At 50.4% G+C, this 20,047-nt stretch overlaps 7 protein-coding genes; 2 read left to right on the top strand and 5 right to left on the bottom strand.

The window, feature by feature from the left end:
* Nucleotides 1–2,594: 2,594 nt before the first annotated feature.
* FFUJ_04401 (uncharacterized protein) lies at nt 2,595–6,159 on the top strand (the record flags this gene model as incomplete). XM_023572318.1 has 2 exons in its annotated part: nt 2,595–2,873; nt 2,938–6,159. 2 exons carry the CDS (start codon nt 2,595–2,597, stop codon nt 6,157–6,159), a joined length of 3,501 nt encoding a protein of 1,166 aa, XP_023426463.1.
* Nucleotides 6,160–6,680: 521 nt separating this feature from the next.
* Nucleotides 6,681–6,998, bottom strand: FFUJ_04400 (uncharacterized protein; the record flags this gene model as incomplete). Its single annotated transcript, XM_023572320.1, has 1 exon — nt 6,681–6,998. The coding sequence occupies one exon, from the start codon at nt 6,996–6,998 to the stop codon at nt 6,681–6,683; it is 318 nt and encodes a 105-aa protein (XP_023426464.1).
* An 868-nt stretch (nt 6,999–7,866) lies between these two features.
* Nucleotides 7,867–8,940, top strand: FFUJ_04399 (probable MET22-protein ser/thr phosphatase; the record flags this gene model as incomplete). The annotated part of the gene is made up of 1 exon (XM_023572321.1): nt 7,867–8,940. The coding sequence occupies one exon, from the start codon at nt 7,867–7,869 to the stop codon at nt 8,938–8,940; it is 1,074 nt and encodes a 357-aa protein (XP_023426465.1).
* Nucleotides 8,941–9,135: 195 nt separating this feature from the next.
* On the bottom strand, nt 9,136–10,036 carry FFUJ_04398 (probable MRPL6-mitochondrial ribosomal protein, large subunit; the record flags this gene model as incomplete). XM_023572322.1 has 3 exons in its annotated part: nt 9,136–9,503; nt 9,559–9,672; nt 9,727–10,036. The coding sequence occupies 3 exons, from the start codon at nt 10,034–10,036 to the stop codon at nt 9,136–9,138; spliced, it is 792 nt and encodes a 263-aa protein (XP_023426466.1).
* A 447-nt stretch (nt 10,037–10,483) lies between these two features.
* FFUJ_04397 (beta-tubulin) lies at nt 10,484–12,154 on the bottom strand (the record flags this gene model as incomplete). XM_023572323.1 has 5 exons in its annotated part: nt 10,484–10,874; nt 10,925–11,715; nt 11,764–11,886; nt 11,945–11,968; nt 12,143–12,154. 5 exons carry the CDS (start codon nt 12,152–12,154, stop codon nt 10,484–10,486), a joined length of 1,341 nt encoding a protein of 446 aa, XP_023427177.1.
* A 1,789-nt stretch (nt 12,155–13,943) lies between these two features.
* Nucleotides 13,944–14,297, bottom strand: FFUJ_04396 (uncharacterized protein; the record flags this gene model as incomplete). The annotated part of the gene is made up of 1 exon (XM_023572324.1): nt 13,944–14,297. One exon carries the CDS (start codon nt 14,295–14,297, stop codon nt 13,944–13,946), a length of 354 nt encoding a protein of 117 aa, XP_023426467.1.
* A 499-nt stretch (nt 14,298–14,796) lies between these two features.
* FFUJ_04395 (probable positive effector protein GCN20) lies at nt 14,797–17,139 on the bottom strand (the record flags this gene model as incomplete). XM_023572325.1 has 3 exons in its annotated part: nt 14,797–16,182; nt 16,229–16,309; nt 16,354–17,139. 3 exons carry the CDS (start codon nt 17,137–17,139, stop codon nt 14,797–14,799), a joined length of 2,253 nt encoding a protein of 750 aa, XP_023426468.1.
* Between the last annotated feature and the right edge of the window lie 2,908 nt (nt 17,140–20,047).

Raw genomic sequence — 20,047 nt, forward strand, 5'->3', positions numbered from 1 at the left:
TCCGTATCCGTACCCTCTCGTTCCGCTATGTCAACTGGTGAAGCTTTCCCACCAAGATTAGGCCCCTAGGATCACAAGTGCCTTGCTTGCTTGCGAATGGCATCCCAATTGACCCAAGGAGACAACACTCAACAAAAGGACTTGAAGCATCGGTTAGCTTTGTGTCAAAAAGCTGGCTCAGCCAATACAGAATATCGGCTGTAGAGAAAAAGACACACGCCCATCAAGTTCGATAGCTTCCACTTTTGGATACGAACGATCTCATGAAGGATTTCGTGCGGGTGGCCAAGAGTTATCTGAGAAACCACATAGGCAACTGCATAGAGATTGAGAGCAGCAACTGGGCTTAAGTATGGCCGTCACACTATGATCATGCCTCATGCCAGCTTGGACAAGGGTACATACTTTTGTGATCGGCATACGGACGGAGTTCATGGCGCACGAAAGCTTTTGACTGAACCAAGGTGCCAAGAATATCTCATCTAAGGTCTATTCAGTATATGTGTAATTGTGCTCAGTTTACCTAAGACTTTTCATCACTCGATAGAGGTCCCAAGTTTTGTTGCCTCCCCTTGACAGATTAGGTGTGATCTCAAGAGTGATGGATAAGTCAGCTAGATCTGTACTTCTACCTATACCACCTCTTGGTCGATCTATTCATAGAAGCAGAACATTCTAAGTTTCACCCCAGCTTAGATTTATAAGCTATTTGATCGGTGACATTGGTTACCTATCTATGGAATCAACTCTATCAAGCATATCTTTGTTCTTAAACGGCGCATGGCAGTTGAAACTTTATTTGTTGACCGTCTTTTGCGTTGTTATTCTGTTCTCTTCGGATAACTTGGTCCCGGGGGATTCCAATGGCACTCTGCAGTCTGCAAGGAGTATTCAGTTTAGCGATCAAAAGTCAACATCAGCCCACAGCATGAAGCCCCCCTGCACATGGATCTCATGCAGCAGTTCGATCCAGCCGTGCAAACGTCTTTCCGGTCATGGGTCTCGAGAGTTTCATAGAAGCAGAGAAATGTGACAGGCAGCGAGGGACACCCATTAAGCGCCGGCATCCACACTCAACCCGCATAGTCAATCCTTGTCAGCCAATAGAAGCTGAGGGATGAGTCTAAGAATAGAACCACGACGGATCGCTCCAAACTTAGCTTCTCTCCAAGTCTATCCCAACCTTTTTCACTCAGCGGGGTCGGAGGAGGAAGATCGAGCAAGTCCTTCAGCTTCCATGTGGGATATTCAACGTCTTTGTATGGTGACGGACAGGCAACATGACTACCTAGGTATGTAAGGTATCTGTTGCCGTTCTGCTTACAGCATGCACACAGAAGGCACAAATCAAGCAGCTCTCATTAGATTGGTGTCCATAGCTACTACACCAATGCATCCTCTAGGATCTACAGACACTCCAACTAGGATATATAAAGAACGCCATCTTTCAACTCTGTCAGCTGTGCGTTAATCACCTACTCTGCAAGAAGCGGTCGAGGGTGCTCTGTCATCGTCACCCCTAGTAGAAGCCCCTCAAGCTTGACTAGTGCCTGATAGTGAAAGCCATGCTTGTATGTATGTACTCCGTAGATCCTCCGTCTCTATTGCCAATTGGCCATGGACAAAGTTCCCGTGAAGCATACCTTGTAGTATCTCTTTGTCCCACCCTCAGATAGTGTCTAACTATCATCCATGTAATGCTCGACCACCCCAGTAAGTTTCTCCCAAAGCAGGTACACACTGTAGGCAGGGCTTGGCTCTCCGGCAATAGACAGAAAACCGAGAACGGTTTCCAGTTTATCGACTCGAAAGTGTACTCCTGCTCCGGCTGACACCGCCAAAAGAAAAGAAAAACTGAGGTGTCGTGATTTCAACATTTTACCGTAAAAAGGTGACTTGACTTGGCTTATGCAGGGGTCTACCTCCTGCTGCTACCTACCTACCTTACTCCAACTGCGACCTGTACATCCATTTCCCTTTACAGAGCCCCTCTCCCAACCACTTTCTCTCTTCACCTTTCACATCCAAGGGCAGTCCAATCCTCAATCACATCTCTGTTTCTTATTTGGTTGGCTGCGCATTAGGGGACGTACTCTTCGTCCTCGCCGCAGCTACGGTGAATAGCTTGATGAGAGATATTCGTTACCTCCTTGTCAATTGACCAACTTCGACAAGCTGCAGCGTCCTTCACACACAGAGCCTCACCTGTAACATACCTACCTACATACACACATACGTCTCTCTGTCAGGTCTCTCCTCCGGTTGTGCTGTGCCGGGCCAGATCGAGAGTCATCATAGTCATACCTATTCCTTGTCGTCTCAAAATAGTCTCGACTGCTTCGATCCTCACCTGAGCATCGACTCACTCTACTACTGCTGCTCGCACGCGCCGCCCACCCCGCGGATCCATCCAATCCCTAGCACCCCACGTACCAGAACCAACCGACCAAAGAGACAGCCCTGACACAATACCCAGCTGTTTCTAAGTTAGACTTCCCTCATCCTTTGGTGTTGTGGCTTGAAACAGGGACCCTGGACCTGGCGCTCGAGTGAATTCTTAGTCCATAGTCGCTTGGTCCCTCTGATCTTTCATCATGACTTCTCACGAAGCGGTGCGACTCCGTCAAGGCCTTCTTCCTCTCACGACATCGTCTGTAGGTGCCTTCAACAACCCTCTACACACGCCCATATCTGCCGTGTCCATGAGCTCCAGTCATTTTCACTCCGCTGTCCAAACACCTGGCAGTAGTATACAGCCATACAACCCCCAAGAATGGGTTCCCACACAGGCTGCTGTCGCCGAGCGCGCCGTTCAATATGCTGGCGAAGTCCAAGGCAAGCCACCAAGAACTAAACACCATGTTATTGCTAGCGTTCTAACATGCTTCAGTGTCGCCAATGCCGCCTCCGCCATACAGTCCGCCTAGAAGTCAACAGCAGCGTCCCATGAGTACCGTCTTCGACTCTACACCAGCTGGTACTCCGACTCCGCCGCCTCGACTGAGCACAATGGTGCATCGGCCTTCACCTGAACCTGCAAATGCATCTTTTCCTCCTCCCCCTCCGGGTGTAAATGGGCGAAATGGTTCACGGGATCGCCGCTTTCTGCCATCGTTAGGCCGCCGTAGAGATATGGACACCTCTAGTACTCCTCCACCTCAGCCGCCGCCTCCTCAAGCCCATCGACAGAGCATGATCGTGCAAACTTCGTTTCATCAACCTACTCCCGAACATGGAATGACTGGGCCTGTGATTCATGGGCCGCCCGCGGCTCGAAGAGCCGTTTCTGCAGGAGCCGTGGAGACACCCACATCTGCTCGCTCACGATCAGCGTCTCAAACCAGATGGGAACCAGGCATGCCTCTCCCACCTCCGCCACCAGGGCCCCCACCTGCTTCAAGCAGGTCGCAAAGCGTACAGTCAATAGACAGGAACACAGTCCCCATCATATCTCCTCCTACAAAAAGACGCCGACCACCAACAGGTGTCACAGAACTCGGACCTGTTCCTCCAACACCTGCAGATTGGAACGAGACGGGGAGTCAAGCAGGCCCCTCAAACCGAAGCCGCTCACCGGGTCTCAGAATTGACACGTCGCTACCATCCTCCCAGCCTGTTGAACCTGCTCTAGGGTCCTCATCGAGTATCGGCGGGCTCAATCGGCAAAAGGCAGTTAGACATGATAAGACAATTTTGCAGCGGAGGGCTGAGAGTCGGACCCGACACAGTGTCCGTGGCTCCATAGATGAACGGACTCGACCCGACTCTATGGCCGACATAATGGTACCGAATACGACTGATCTGTCACGGACATCAATTGGTAAATCGACCCCTCTGAGTGGCGCACTCGCATCGCAAGACTCCCGAAACTCGACCCCTAGAGCCCCAGCATCGGGGAAGCTGCCCCAGGAAGCGGAAACACCACCATTTTCCCCCAACGCTTCTAAGCAACCAATATATGCCAGCAGCTCAAAGGTTGTTGCTCCAAAGGCGCTCCCTACTCCGCCTCCAAGGTCCGGATCTGTGGCATCGGTCTCGAGGGTCCGAGAGTCTTCTCGGCCCCCTTCCGCCGGTCTGTTGGTATCGAAACATTTGGTTACGACTCAAACTGCCGATCAGTTTGAAGAAGGGACTATCGATCGATTCCGCGAGTTTGCGATTAGAGAATCGAGAGCCGCTACTGACGCGGATAGGGTGCGTATGTTCGCCGACTTTGTTGTCAACGAATCAAGGATCAGACGAGAACGATATTCTGTCGCTATTGGGGCTATGGGCTCCGAGATCTTTGACCTCACCCGCGACTTATTTCGGCCGATGGTCAGCCAAAGGCGAGAGTCAGCCTCTTCACAGGATCAGTGGACCCCTGGACTATCCGAACCAGGGCCTTCTCGTCGAGGCTCTATAGGTTCAAACTTGGGAGAAAGTCCTCAGTCTGCCTCTAAGACAGTCAATGTCCCGACGTCGCCGAGCGGGAACAACCCACCAAACGTGAACTGGTCCAGCAATTATATGCCCTCGTTATCGCCAATTTTAAGTATGAGCGTCAGTGAAAACTATGAAAATGGCAGCTCACGGGGTCGTCCTCCGAGCCGTTGGTGGGAATCAGATTCGCAAGGCGAAGCTTCCCATCTCGGACGTTCCAAGAGAGAGTCGAAGTATATGGGCGTAACCAAGACACAGTGGGTCGAGGAGGACCAGCCGTCTGTGGTATACGAGGAGCAAGGCTCTTCATCCGAGTATCCTCCTGAAAAGACGGGCTGGCATGATCAGTCGGAGCCCAACTTGACTCCTCAGCAATTTGGCTTCGCCACCACGTCAAACATGGGGTCTAGTCCCTGCTCGACGATCAATCGCGACCACTTGGATGTTTCCCGCCTTGTCACCATGCCCCCTCCTTATCCAAGACACCATCCCGCTGTCAATAACAAACATCCTGAGTTGACATCCATCAGAACGGCCGTGAGAGCTCTGAGTCAACTCGATGAATTGGCCAAGACAAGGGAGCGGTTCACTGTCGAGAGCACTAAACGTCGAGAACAATTTTCCAAAGCAGCGTCTGAGCGCCGTCAAGCCTTGCGTACAAACTTGCAGAATGAGATCAACGCTGGCAGCTTGAGTTACGCTGATGCAGGAGCTATTGATGCTGACGCAAAAGCCAGCGAGATAACAAAGAAAAAGGACTTGGAAAAGTCCGAATACGAATTGTTCCAGAATCAGGTGGTACTGCCTTTGAACGAACTACTGACAGGGCGTATCTCAAGCGCCACAGAGCTGTTTGACGACCTGGCCCGACATCTATTCGATAACGGGCAGATAGACGCGGACATGCCGCAGGAGGAGGGTGATGATAGACCAGAACTTCTGGAAAAACTGACGCTGCTTAAATGGGTCTTTGAGGCACGAGAGGGTCTGTACCGGGCCATCTACGATCTTCTGTCGGATCGCAACGGCCGATATTGCGAGGTTGTACTGACTCCTTACCGACTTTCCGGAAATACTGAGAAGCTCAAGTCAGCTGAGGCTTTCTTTGCCGAAGACGCGGCCAAGCGTGAATATGCGTTCGCTCACGAGGTTCTGGAACGGACCCGAGACTTCCGAGGAGTGGTTGAAAAGGCTGTGGATCATGGTGTTGCACTGCAGCTGTCGGCGTTTTGGGATATTGCGCCTCCGCTTTGTGAGCTACTGGACAATATTCCTCTCGATCTGGATGGCTTCAATATTCAGATTCCAGCATCGGAAATTCAGGAAAACCCATCATACGTGGAGCATCCGATGCAGTATCTTTTTAGCTTGCTGCTTCACGCCGAGAAGAGCACGTACCAGTTCATCGAATCGCACACCAACCTGTTGTGTCTACTTCACGAGGTCAAAGAGGCTGTGGTTCACGCCAAAGGCAAGGTCCTCGAGACGCAGACCCAAGATGAGAATGGAAACGCGATTCCCAAGGCAGATAGCAATGCACAGGCGGTGCAAATGCGACAATCGGAAGAACGGCGACTTACCGAGGATCTGAAGGAAAAGGTCCGTCTCGTTCAAGATCAATGGAAGAGCGCTTTAGGCGATAACATTACGCTCGTGAAAGAGCGCCTAGGAGGGTGGCTGTTGCAAATGGGCGGCTGGGATGAGTCGCTCGAAGACAGAGGTGTGGGCAGTGTCTAGAAGGTGAAGTGAAGTGAAGTGAGTAGAAGTTGATACCCCCTGAGCCAAATGGGCTTAATGATTGGAAAGGCTATTATTCTGTATATAATTTGTTGATCCTGGACCAAAGATGTCCTTTTTATATGAGATATGATGATGATATGGTTGTTCTTTATAATCGAGTGACGCTCGGGTATTGCGTCTGTCTTTTCTGTTCCATACACTTATTCGTACACTGAAGGGTGTGTGGGCTGGGCTGAATCCAAGTTTTTCTCCGCCGCCGTATTCTTGAGTGCTGGATGCCATCTGGCCTATTCTCCCATCTGTAAATTCGCTGTTGAAAATCGTTTGGCGCTTGGTGTTCAGATTCATTGGATGGGTCGATCAGTCATGGTCCGTTTCTCTTTGATGATTCATGGCCCTTGAAGCCCTTTTCCGTCCCCTTCTCCCGTCCCCTTCTCCCGTCCCCTTCTCCCGTCCCCTTCTCCCGTCCCCTTCTCCCGTCCCTTTCCTCACTTTCATTTCGCCGTTAAAACAACCATTTACTTGTACTCGACTGGCAAATCCATGCCGACCCTCCTAGCGGTCAAGCGAACACGCTCCTCCTCATCCATACCCATACCAGGGTTATAACGCTCGAGTAACGTGGCATACATGCGCTGAGATCGAAGATAGGCGATGGCCTGGGCAGCGGCATGGGCGCGGGCGTCTTGTGATGTCGCCGCCTTGGAGCTGGAAGAAAAGGAATCTCGAAGGCGGGAGTGAAGAGGTGAGCGTGGTGAGGCGAGAATTGGTCGAGGTGGTAGCTCGCGAAGGAGGGAGCGGTAGAGAGAGCGTAGTGAGGCCGGAGAAGAGGCCATTTCGGGTGACAGGGTTTGGTTGGTGAGAAGCAAAAGAGGATGTCGAGTTGAGATGATGCTTTGAGATTGATTGTATAGGTAGTTATGAACCGGGCAGAATTGATGCTTGAAAAGTCCGGCCAATCGGGTGGTTCCGCTATCAGCAGGGGGGGAGAGACTGTTCTGTTGGTGGGATGGAAGAGAGAAATGCCCCTCCTCATCGATATCGGAGTTCTGATGGCGGGGCTGGCTAGAGAGCTACCTACTAATCTTGCCATTGCACATTTATCTTGGTAATAGAGCTTCCATTATGGAGGTATATAGTGATAAATCTAACATGGATTTTTTGTTTGACATATTTTGGCTTCGTTTGAATTAAGTAGTAATTTAATTGACGCATTCGAATTGTATTCCGCTTCCGATTACGCCATACCTACCAGGTAGGTGCTCGCAGCTTACATTACCTACCTAGTACTCAGGCTTCAGACTTCTCAACGGCTCATCCCCCTTCTTTTTCTCTTCCTCTTGTCGTCCGTCTCTCATATCAATCTACCAACCCACATCCCACTCTAATTAGACCCAATTGCCTTCATCTAGAGCCCGACGACCCGACAGAGACCAACCAGTGTCTGCTCTAAGCTCCAACACCACCATAAAAAACAAGAGGACAATTGCGCCATCCCACGTTACTTGGTAGCTACCATACTTAGGCCTACATTTTATTGCGTTGCCTTGTATGCCCACTGCTACTCCAAACTTCTTCTTCTCCAGATCCTTTATTCTTTTCTTATTGACCCTCATCCTGGCTATCCTTATCTCCCCGGCCTTCATCCCCCGTCTCCGCCAACTCTCTTCCCATCTTATCCTTCTCCAACGACCGCTCACAACTATGGCCTCTCCATCCTACGCCTCAGAGCTTCAGATCGCCCAATTGGCCGTTCAGCGTGCTACGATCCTCACCAAGCGCGTCTTCCACGAAAAGGCAAAGGGAACCGTTGACAAGAATGACAAGAGCCCTGTCACCATTGGCGACTTCGGCGCCCAGGCCCTCATCATCGCCGCTCTCCGCCACAACTTCCCTGACGACGCTATTGTCGCCGAGGAGGAGGCTGCGCAGCTCCGTGACGATGCGAACCTGAAGCAGACTATCTGGGAGCTCGTCAGCTCTACAAAGCTTGACGATGAAGATGCTGAGAAGCAACTGGGTGGCCCCATTAAGGATGTTGACGACATGTTGGAATTGATCGATAGAGGTGGCAGCCAGGGTGGCTCCAGCGGTCGTATCTGGGCAATCGATCCCATTGACGGTACGAAGGGCTTCCTCCGTGGTGGGCAATACGCTGTCTGCCTTGGTCTCATGGTCGACGGTGACGTCAAGGTCGGTGTTCTTGGCTGCCCTAACCTTCCAGTTGACGACTCAGCTCGTCTTACCTCCGACATTGGCTCTAATGCCACCGATGAGGGTCGTGGTGTTGTTTTCTCTGCTGTGCAGGGCCATGGCGCGAACAGCCGACCTCTCACTTCCGGTGCTCTTTCTGCTGAGAAGCCCATCTCTATGCGAAGCATTGATGATCTCTCCAAGGCTACCTTCTGCGAGAGCGTTGAGGCAGGTCACTCAGCGCATGACGACCAAGCTCTTATCTCGAAGAAGCTTGGTATTACCCAGGAGAGTGTCCGCATGGACAGCCAGGCTAAGTATGGCTCTATTGCCCGCGGTGCTGGCGACATCTACCTCCGTCTGCCTGTCAAGGCCACATATCAGGAGAAGATCTGGGATCACGCTGCCGGTGACCTCATTGTTCGTGAGGCTGGCGGTCAAGTAACTGACATTCACGGAAAGCGTCTCGACTTCAGCGTGGGACGCACTCTGGCCAACAACAAGGGCGTCATTGCCGCTCCTGCTGCTGTTCACGCCAAGGTTCTCGAAGCTGTCCAGGAGGTTCTAAGCGCCAAACAGTCATAAGGAAAAGTAAATAGGAAAACAAAAGTGCATGACTTAAATGAAAGCGGAAATTTCAAAAGCAGAAAACGTAGTTTTGTATATGCCTCGTCAAATAGTACACACAAATCTGTACATGATACTAGAATACACACGCCAGCTGCGTCCCATAGGCCAAGCCACCAAGCTGGCCAGTATAAATTCCCACATACCGTCTCTCTATTTGATCTTCTTCTGCTTCAGCTTGATCGTCTGGTCGTTAATAAACACGCCCTTGCCCTTGTAAGGCTCCGGAGGACGCCACATGCGAACTCGTCCAGCAAACGACATGATAGTCTCGCGGTCAATTCCCTCAATCAGGATACGTGTAGGCGCAGGAGTTGTTACGGTCACACCGCGAGGGATACCCTCCTCGACAGGGTGAGTGAACCCGAGCTTGAGGCACAGGAAGCGCTGTCCAGGGAATTCCTCTTTAGCACCTCGCTCTTCGACACTCGCTCTGTAACCAACACCGACCAGACGGAGAATGGCCGTGTGCCCTTCCGAGACACCCATTATATAGTTCCTTAGGTAAGACCAGGTTGTTCCTATCCAATTGTCAGCCCCAATGCCACCAAGCGTGACGATAACCGGTGAACGTACCCCACATGGCCTTTTGGTCCTTGGCGTCAGTGTCCTGGACATTCAACGATACCACCTTTGCCTCAGGATCTTGCGTCACCTGCACGTATTCCGGAACTTCGAGCTCAAGCTCTCCTAACATCCAGTCAGCAATCATTCCCCTCATTTCTAGGTGCCGTTCCCTCATACCCAAAGGTCCCTTTACAGTGATGGTTTTCTTGTACACCTTCTTGTATGATGTCAAGTCTTTGCTCGCCACCGGCTCGCCAACAGATAGCTCTACACCAGGAGGGATCGATAGAGGGGTTCTTCCCAGCTTGGATGGTCGCTTCGAGGTCGTGGAGAAGAGGGCAATGGCGGCTCGGGAAGATGCGATCTTGGGTGCTGTCGTTCGCCATGCTGGCACCAGGAAGCTAGGGAGGGTAACAGGGCCAGACGACGAAGCCGCAATGGCTCGTCCAATTGCCCTCCCCCGGCTGGGAGTAAACATGGCGGCCATTGGTGTCGAGATGGCTGCCGTGGGCGTGCAGCAGTATTGGCTCGTCGAACGAGGTTGGCAAGCTGATGGAGCTCAACTTTTCGCGCTTAGTCATGGTATCACGTGTTCACTACCTATGACAACTTACACCAAGGGTCGCATCAGCGAATGTGGTCCGATTGCCGATGCTTAACTTCATGTCACAGAAACATTTCGAGTAGGTACTTGGCGAAACTGGCTTGTGACCAGTTTGAATTAATTGGTGCTAGTTTCACCACCTTGAAGACTTGGATTGGTACAACAGTACTCTTGGAATTTTATTTGGCTCATACAACTATAGTGTACTGCCACTATTGAGGATATCTTAACCCCAGAATTACAACAACTACACTCGAAAAGAAGTTGCAGGCCGGCTATACGACAAACATGACATAGCGGCCAGTTATTTCAGCACACTGTGGAGCAGATTTACTCCTCGCCCTCAGGGAGCTCCTCCTCGTACTCCTCTTCCTCCTCATCAATACCAGCATCCTGGTACTGCTGGTATTCGGAGACAAGATCGTTCATGTTGGACTCAGCCTCAGTGAACTCCATCTCGTCCATACCCTCGCCAGTATACCAATGCAAGAAAGCCTTGCGTCGGAACATGGCAGTGAACTGCTCACCAACGCGCTTGAAGAGCTCCTGGATAGAGGTGGAGTTTCCGATGAAGGTCGAAGACATCGTAAGTCCTCGGGGAGGGATGGCACAAAGGGCTGTCTGGATATTGTTGGGAATCCATTCAACGAAGTAAGACGAGTTCTTGCTCTGGACGTTGCGCATCTGGTCCTCGACCTCCTTCATAGCGACACGGCCACGGCTGGATAAAGTCAGTAAATTGTTACCATGTGCAAAATCGGGATCACTCACAAAATGGCCGAGCAGGTCAGGTAGCGACCGTTGCGGAAGTCCGAAGCAGCCATCATGTTCTTGGGGTCGAACATCTGTTGGGTCAACTCAGGAACGCTGACAGCGCGGAAAGAGTGAGCACCACGGCTGGTCAGAGGTGCAAAGCCGACCATGAAGAAGTGTAAACGAGGGAAAGGCACCATGTTGACGGCGAGCTTTCGGAGGTCGGAGTTCAGCTGACCGGGGAAACGGAGACAGGTGGTGACACCGGACATAACAGCAGAAACAAGGTAGTTGAGGTCACCGTAGGAGGGGTTGGACAGCTTCAGGGTGCGCATGCAGATATCGTAGAGGGCCTCGTTGTCGATACAGAAGGTCTCGTCAGAGTTCTCGACCAGCTGGTGGACAGAGAGGGTTGCATTATAGGGCTCAACGACGGTGTCAGAAACCTTGGGAGAGGGAACGACGGAGAAGGTGGCCATCATTCGGTCGGGGAATTCCTCGCGGATCTTGGAAATAAGTAGAGTACCCATACCGGCACCGGTACCACCACCGAGGGAGTGGGTGATCTGGAAACCCTGAAGGCAATCGCAGCCCTCGGCCTCACGGCGGACAACGTCGAGGACCTGGTCGACAAGTTCGGCACCCTCAGTGTAGTGACCCTTGGCCCAGTTGTTTCCAGCACCGGACTGACCGAAAACGAAGTTGTCGGGACGGAAGAGCTGACCGAAGGGACCAGCACGGACAGCGTCCATGGTACCAGGCTCAAGATCGACGAGGACGGCTCGGGGAACATACTTGTTGCCAGAGGCCTAGTTGTGTGAGCTTGGGGATTATTGGCATTGACTGTTAAGGCATACCTCGTTGAAGTAGACACTCATGCGCTCGAGCTGGAGCTCGGAGGTACCGTTGTAGACACCATTGCTGTCGAGGCCGTGCTCGCCAGAGATGGTTTGCCAGAAAGCAGCACCAATTTGGTTACCCTGATAAACGTTGTGAGCATCCCCCGCATGCGACGTTGAGGAAGCGATGAGCACTTACGCACTGACCGGTCTGGAGGTGAACCTATCGTAGAGAAAATATCTGATTAGCTTCTTCGTCTTGAGAGTAGGTAGGTTAAAGCTGCTAGCTATCGTGCAATGTCGTTGAGCTGCCACCACCCAGCGGGGTAGAATCAGGGGCACGGTAAACTCAACGCGTGCAACAGCACAATACGAACTCTAAAAAAGAGGTACTTACAATCTCACGCATGTTGATGGATGTGGATGAATGTAATCTGGAGGAGTAGAGAGAAGGAGGAGAGAAATGGGCCGAAGTCGTCGAAGAGCTGAAGTAGACCTAGCTTTGACGGAGGAGAAGAGTGGGTTGGGTTGGGTTGGAAAGAGACCAAAGGGCGATGTTGATTTTTGTTTGGAGCTGGAGGGCACCTCAGTCATGGAAGAGGGTGAAATTGTTCACCGCCACGGCTCCAGGGCCCAGCAGGGGGTAAACAAGGGGCAGGGCGGTTCCTTCCAGGCCATTGGACCAGTAAGCACTCTCACTTGTTTACCTCTTGGTCCGTGCACGCGTTCAGAAGGGCAAGGCGCCGCCTGAAGGGTCCCGCAGTGGCAGGCACGCCAATGAATCCGCACCTGTCACTGCCGACGGAGAGGAAATAGTAGCCCGCCATTTTATCTCCAGATGGATGCATATTAAGAATTGAAGTGGTAATTCTTATAAGGCAGCTTAGATAAAAAAGAACCCACCTGCCTATATATTTAGTAGGCTCAATTGCCCCGAATCGAGCCGTTTTTGAAGTCACAACCACCTTTCGCACCGTTGAGGCCAGCCACGCTGGCAGCCCAGTCAGTGTGTGAGGTATCGCCAGATCGCCAACTGTTGGAGTGCCAGCAAAACTTGCCCCACTGGTAAATTGGCGATTTGACCATCCGAGATGAACATACGGCTTCGGACGATCAGAATTAACAATGAGGCGATAGCACAGTATTAAGAGAATCTCCAAGCTGAATGTATCTGTATTTACCGAAATACTCAGCCAGTGAAGCAAGGCTCCAATTGCATTGAACGTTATAAATTTGCATCTTCTTTCTTACTAGGTAGATATCCATTGGTTACCTACCTACCTATTCACTGGCACATATTGATGTTAGTTAATCTAAACCAGGGCGCCAATCACTCTGCATGCCCCGGCTGGGGAGGGAACAACTCCCAATATCTCTATCCTCAACAACACAAAAAGCTAATGTAATGGATTTCAGTACCTTGGTTCAAGGTCAGAGGTTATCTTATTCCCTGTGGCTCGAGTGTTGAGCTTGAATTACTACACATGACAGCTTACACTTGCCGGCTGTCAGGTGAAGGGGACCGAAAGAACGTAGGAGGAATCCATATGGTGTAAAAGGTTAGAAACCAGACGAAACATGTGAATTCACCTGATTGTATTGATTCGAGAGAAAAAAGCACAGCCCATAGAAGAAACAAGCATATACAAACATCGAGGCAAAGTCTAGTTACATAGCAACCAGTAAGCTCCCCTTGCTTCGCCAACTAAAAGTAGAGAGTGTTTGCATATCATATGGGGTCGTTGCACATGGTTAAGTGGGTGTACATCACCTATGTCTACTGATCCGGCTCTAGGATGCTCTCCGCTAGACGGACGGCAGTAAAGTTCATGGTGTGACTTCTCTTTGGAAGTCTCAGATTGTCACGAAACCCATGCATTTATACACAACTGAATGGCTCTGAAGGAGACTCCTTAGGGATGAAAGAAGAAGTTCTCCTGTAACAGGTATAATTTGGAAAGCTTCAGGGGATGCCTATTGTGCTCTCTGCAGTAGATGTTGCTTGGAAGCTCCATTGAGGAACAACATGTCGACACCTCTAAAATCAAATCTGATCCATTTCTCATGATTCGTAAAAGTCTGAGGCAAACGCGACATCTCTCGCGCGCAAATAATCATCGAGTTCTCCTTCGCCTTGTGTTCATGTCTTCTCTGATAGACTTCGCATCCATGTGAACTATCGACGTCTTTGAGCTGACCTATTCCTCCGAAGCATACTGCCAAAGTTCCTCTCCATTCTTGTTGTTAACAAAGACGATCTTTGCAATCTTAGTGCCGTAGGCGTCAGTGCCATCATCTCCAATACCGCGTCGGCTCTTGCAGTCCTTGCACTGCTTGAAGTCCAGCTCGTTGTAGGAACCGCAGACGCTGCCGTCGTGAAGTGTTTGGTTGCATTTCCAGTACAGTAGATTGTCGCGGATCTGAAGTGTTGGCTTGGGCTTCTTGATATCGAACGCGGGTTTGTTTTCATCGCGGCTTTCGTGAGGTTCAGGTTCTATGATGTCCATGGCGACAACCGCCTGGGTTGCCACGACGCCTTCCATTTCTGACATGATAGGCAATGATTGAGACCGAAGATGTATGGGTGTTGAGTGCTTCTCGTCAAAGTTGAGGCGGTGCACGCAGCAAGGTTTTTTGTAGGAAGGGAGTTGGAACTTTTATATATAAAAAAACAGGATTCAGAATCCGTAGGTGCATCATTCAAAAAGGTCTTGTTTGAAACTCAACGCTCATTGTTGCTATTGAGTGCGAATTGTCATCTATTCATCGAGGCTCTAATAGAAATCCGTCCGAGCCCGTTTTGTCGACATCACATGTAACACAACCTCACATTATGCATCGGTACCATTGGGGTCGGACAATATGAGTCAAATCTTGATTGTTGTGTTTGTGAGAGAAAACTATCATCAGCTGAATACCTAGCGAGTAGCTGAAAACAGACACATGAACGGTTCGTATCACACATTATAATTACAACATGTCATCTGGTCTCAAGTTGTCGGGCAAATCTATTTGGACCATAAAATCAGTCTCATCAATTTGGCTACATACTTAATGCTGCTTAACAACACCTGCAGCATTAGCTTGCGCGGCAATCCTCTTCTTGTACGCCTGAACATCGCCAGGGAACTTCTCGACAGTGCCTCCATCACAAACCCACAGCGATTTGCACACCGTCTGCAACATTGTGACGTCGTGGGACACCATCAGCACACCACCCTGGAATTCGTTGAGCGCTTCGGCCAAAGCATCCATGGCTTCAATATCAAGATGGTTAGAAGGTTCGTCAAGAACCAGAATGTGGGGGTTCGTAAGGGCTAGGCAAGCAAAAGCAACACGAGACTTTTGACCTCCAGAAAGTAATCCCATCTTCTGTAGGCCCGTTGTGCCGGTGATACCGAAGGCGCCAAGTCGTCGGCGGTATTCTTCATCCGTTCGTCCCGGATAATTCTTTGACATGAAACCCACAGCACTGTCGTTGAGGTCGAGGGCATCGACGTGATGCTGAGCGAAGAATCCAATTCGGAGACGAGGGTGTTGCGAGATCAGACCAGAAGAAGGATCCAGCTTACCAATGAGGAGCTTCAGGATAGTTGTCTTACCCGCACCGTTGGGTCCGACGATACCAATTCGGGAATCCAGCTGGACGTCCAAATCAACATTGCGCAACAAGATGTTGTCTTTGTTGTAACCAAAAGTGACTTCAGACATCTGTACAATAGGGGGCGATAGCTTCTCGACCTCGGGGAATGTGAACTTGACGCTGTACTCGGCCTCTGGGGGTTCAAGGACCGGCATCTTCTCCAGCTTCTTGATACGGGACTGGGCTTCTGAAGATTTGGCGGCGTTATACCTGAACTTGTCGATAAATGCCTGCAGATGGGCTCTCTGGACCATCTGGTTCTCGTATTCTCGTTTGGCGACTTTCTTACGCTCCTCACGGGTAGCATAGAAGGTATCGAAGTTGGCTCCACGGTAGTAGTCGAGACGCTGAGAGTGTTGATGAATGATATCGGTGGCGACTTCGTTGAGGAACGCTCTGTCGTGAGAGACCACGAGGACGGTGCTGGGGTATGTTTGAAGGTACTCGGACAAGAATGTAATCGAAGGAACGTCCAACATGTTAGACGGTTCGTCAAGAAGAAGCAAGTCAGGTTCACAGAACAGTGCTCGGGCAAGGGCCAGACGCATTCTCCAACCACCAGAGAAGGTTTTGGTGGCGTGCTGCTGTCGCTCTGGCGAGAAACCGAGACCAGCAAGAATACTAGCAGCTCGTGACTCGGCCTTGTCTGACTCCATTTCTGCCAACTTGGACTGAACATCTCCCAACTTGGTATCCTGGGCCTCTCTATCACGGTCAATTCTGGCCGCATCTGCAGATGTGTCGGCCAGAGAAGCACGTTGCTTCTCCAAGTCTGCCAGGCGAGCCGTGATTTGCTGTCATCGTTAGTGGGTATTCGTTATGACTGGGAGGCAGACTTACATCTTGCTCCTTCAATAGAACCTTGCGCCAAACATCGGCGTCGAGAACCGCCTGGATAGCTGGGGTGTCGTCACCAGTAATCTTTCTTGTCAGCAATAGTCTTTCTTGATTCAACAGAGACTTACTTCTTGCTCAACATGCAGAATGGATATGTGGAGTGGAATTGCGACCTCACGGCGAGACAGAGCTCGAAGCAGTGTTGATTTACCAACACCGTTGTTACCAACCAAACCATAGCGGTGGCCATATGCGAGAGTGAGCGTTGTGTCTGTAAGAATGCGATTTCCACTGATTGACACATCGATGTTGTCCAATTTGATATCCTTTGACTTGTTTGCGGAGCTGGAGCCCATTTGCAGAGGGTTGACAGCCATATAGAACTCTTCGTATGACTGGGTCGACTCGGGTTGGTCAAGCAGCTTGGATGCCTCGTACTCGACAGTCTTGAAGGTCTTCTTCTGCTGCTTAGCGGCAATCTTTCTCTCTGCTTTCTCAAGCTTCTTGCGATCGACCTTCGATTCAACCTTCCTTGCGTTTGCAGACTCCAGGTCCACGCCACCGGTCGCCACAGCTAGGGTGGACGACATGTTGCGCTGCTGGCTCACCTGGATAGTCTGGTCTAGACGCTTGACAGTCGAAGGTCCTCGTCTCTGGCCTCCATTGGTCTCGGTGTACTTGTCAACCCATTTCTCGACCAATTGTTTGATCTTCTCCTCCAGCTCAGCATTAACTTGGCCAGATGCAGACAGTAGGAGCTCGGTGATGGTAGAAGCAGCCTCGTTCAGTGGTGACTCGCCAGATGCATCCTCTTCATCCAGGTAGGAAGTTGACGCATGGGTCAGGTAGCCCACAGAGTACTCGGAGACTACGGGGTCGATGTGCGGCAGCACAGCTCTGATATCGGCCTCCATGATGCGCTGACTCGATGGTGGGGTAGCTGGGCTAAGAGCGAATGACTTAAGGCCCTTTGATAATCTACTATGCGGTTTACAACTTCAGTATGCCCAGCGAGCTACACAGAGTTGTCAAACTGTGATTGAATGGCTTGACAGTGTCGTTACCTTGATGCCCCGCCAGAGATGTCGTTGAAAATTGTGGGTGTAGATACCGGATCCATCACGGAAGTCTGATGTCCGATCGCCGATCTCCAGGGTAGGTGTGTCTGAAATACTACGGATGTAGCGATAACTAATCCACAAATTTTAATAATTGATCATGAATCACTCAAGGAATGCATATTCATTCTTAACTTCTAGTTTGTTTCTGACTGACTCATGATGATGATTTAATTCGGTTATAGCCATGGTAAATGGGCTACATTTAACACAGCTTGGCGCCCTGTCAAAGTAGCTAAATTTGAGTTGTGACAACGACTATGACACTGGTAGGCACACAAGATATGTTAAGCTGGTCCAGAATTCAGGTTGGAACTCGGACACTACTCAATACAAAACGACTGATTTAATGAGCTCTGCAGCAGGTGGAAAGTTGGACAGAGAAGGCACTCTGCCACTCTACTCAATCCACGAAAAGCTGTCCGAATCGCAGCGACCTAACCTATAGCTAACCGCATCATGTTTGCAAGTGTCAAGAAGATGGAGATGGGAATGGGAATCATAGCTTTCCCGAACCGGGTCATGCGGATAGCAAGAACCCAAGACACGGGAACTCGAGCACACAAGAAAAGGGCATATCGCCGAGGGAGGCTATATCAAAATGCGAGCAGGGGCATCCATCCATAGGAGTGAAAAGTTACCAGTTCGCCCACCTCCAGACTGATTGGACCCGGAAAGAAACCTGACCTGTAGAGCTGGATAAAGGCTCCTAATAAACCACAGATGTTAGATTGCAGCTATTCACTCCAAATTTAGAAGGATCAGGTTATCAAACAAAGGCCAACTGGCGGTGAAGGGCCTCTAATTCAAGAGTGGGATGTCGAAATAATTACAGGTTTCTCACAAAACCTGTTCACGGGCAAATTAAACAACGGACATGCATGCATGCTGCAATTAGCATACCCGTGACCCAATAACAGCGCTGATAAGTTGCGTTTATGCAGAGAGAAACTGCATGTGTAGAACGACTTGAGCGTTCGTAGTCCATTGAGTTCTCATCTTACCTCTAAACCAACCTATCAACAACGACAAGACACAGCGCTCGAGCAAATCTTGGTCCAGCCTACAGGGCTATCCCGGCGATGATGCAGTGCCTCGGAGGTCGGTTGTCAATGTGGTTGCTGACTATTGAAACCGCCGGCGTTGAACTCAGCAATAACCAGTTGCCACGAATCCTAGCTCTACGCCGGTTTCAGTAATTACAGTTTTCAGCTCCAAACCTGGAACACCAATCACAGTGCAGAAAGCTGCTATAGCTCTGTGTATTTATTTTGTTAAGTCAAGTTAAGTGAGGTACGGTAAGGTAAGAAGAGGGGTTATTGACGCGACGCGTCAACTTCATCTCATGATGTTTTTTTTCGCCCGCTGGCACAACTCGGCCAATCGACAGAAATTGAACCCTGGTACATATTTAACTCAGATCTAGGTTTTTTATGCTGACCGAGCCCTGATCTTGCGCCTGCATTGTTCTGCACAACACTGCATTGGCGATCAGAGGTGATAACCATGTGCATTACTGTACATACGGTACGGGAGATCGATGCAAGGCACTTCTACATGGAAGCTCAAGTTGCATACCCAATCCAGAGTCACGCAACAGACCTCCCTAGTTAGCTGGAGATGGAATGTTTACTGAAGAAATCAGCTGATTCACTTCTGACGATATCCTGGTGTCCTCCCTCCACTGATGGATGCTTACCAGGAATTCACATTCCCCACTCACAACAACAATAAACATTAGGGGCTCTGTGAGACCAATAACGTCTTTTTGTCTTACCAGCGGATTGACAACTACCACCAACTTGTCCCCTGGCGCCAGCTATCACTGACCAACTCGTAAAGGACATTGCCAAGTTGCTAAGTAAAGGATAAACGGCGCTCCGGCAATTGTGGGCGCTTGAGCCTCTAGACTATGTGGACTTTCGGCGCCGCCGTTTCGCGAGGACATGGCCCATTCAACGTCATTTCTAACATTGCAATGCTATTACCTCCACTTGGCTCGGCGATGGCTTGACCATTGCGCCTTAACAAGACACAGCAAATTGGTTTAAATGCGCAAGAGTTAGCCCCGAGTCTAGAGTCCCAGAGGCCAGGACATCGTACGTGTGTAGACATTGCTGTCCCTGATGGAAGTGTGAAAGATTGTCATTGTACATGTGCGATCCCCTTGTCCAAGGGCGTAAATTGAATCTCCAAAAGTATATAAGTGTGGCTTCGCAAGACTTGTTAAGACGAGCAATCTTGCGCCGGCATGAGATTGACTCGATAAGACAATGCCAACTTAGCTCCTTGGGAGTGACAGTGTCCCAGGCGCGTGGGCAGCTGGACGCCTCGTCCGTCATGGGCCTCCTACTATATGCTCACGTTTGTCAGGGCTGATATGAGACAATGGCTGAAGCAAATCGCCCATTGACTCAGAAGCCACGGCGATCATGATAACTCGGAATTATTTCCCTATTCTACGGGGAAAGTCCAGCATTCCAGTCTGGAGTTGTCCATGTTGCTTGAGAGCCTACAGAGTAGAGAGCCTCAAGATAGGACCCTTGTCCGCCCCCGCGAAGAGAGCCCAGAGTTTGTTTGTCCTTATTCAATCTGTGGCTGTCGGCAAGCACACTGCGGCTTTTGAGTTTAGGGCTATCGCCAGAAAAAGCAGTTCGTGCATTGCGTCAGCTCTGATCGTGAGCACTAGGCACGTCTGTCTAAA

The sequence above is a fragment of the Fusarium fujikuroi genome, chromosome FFUJ_chr02, assembly GCF_900079805.1.
Source record: "Fusarium fujikuroi IMI 58289 draft genome, chromosome FFUJ_chr02".
NCBI lineage: Eukaryota > Fungi > Ascomycota > Sordariomycetes > Hypocreales > Nectriaceae > Fusarium > Fusarium fujikuroi.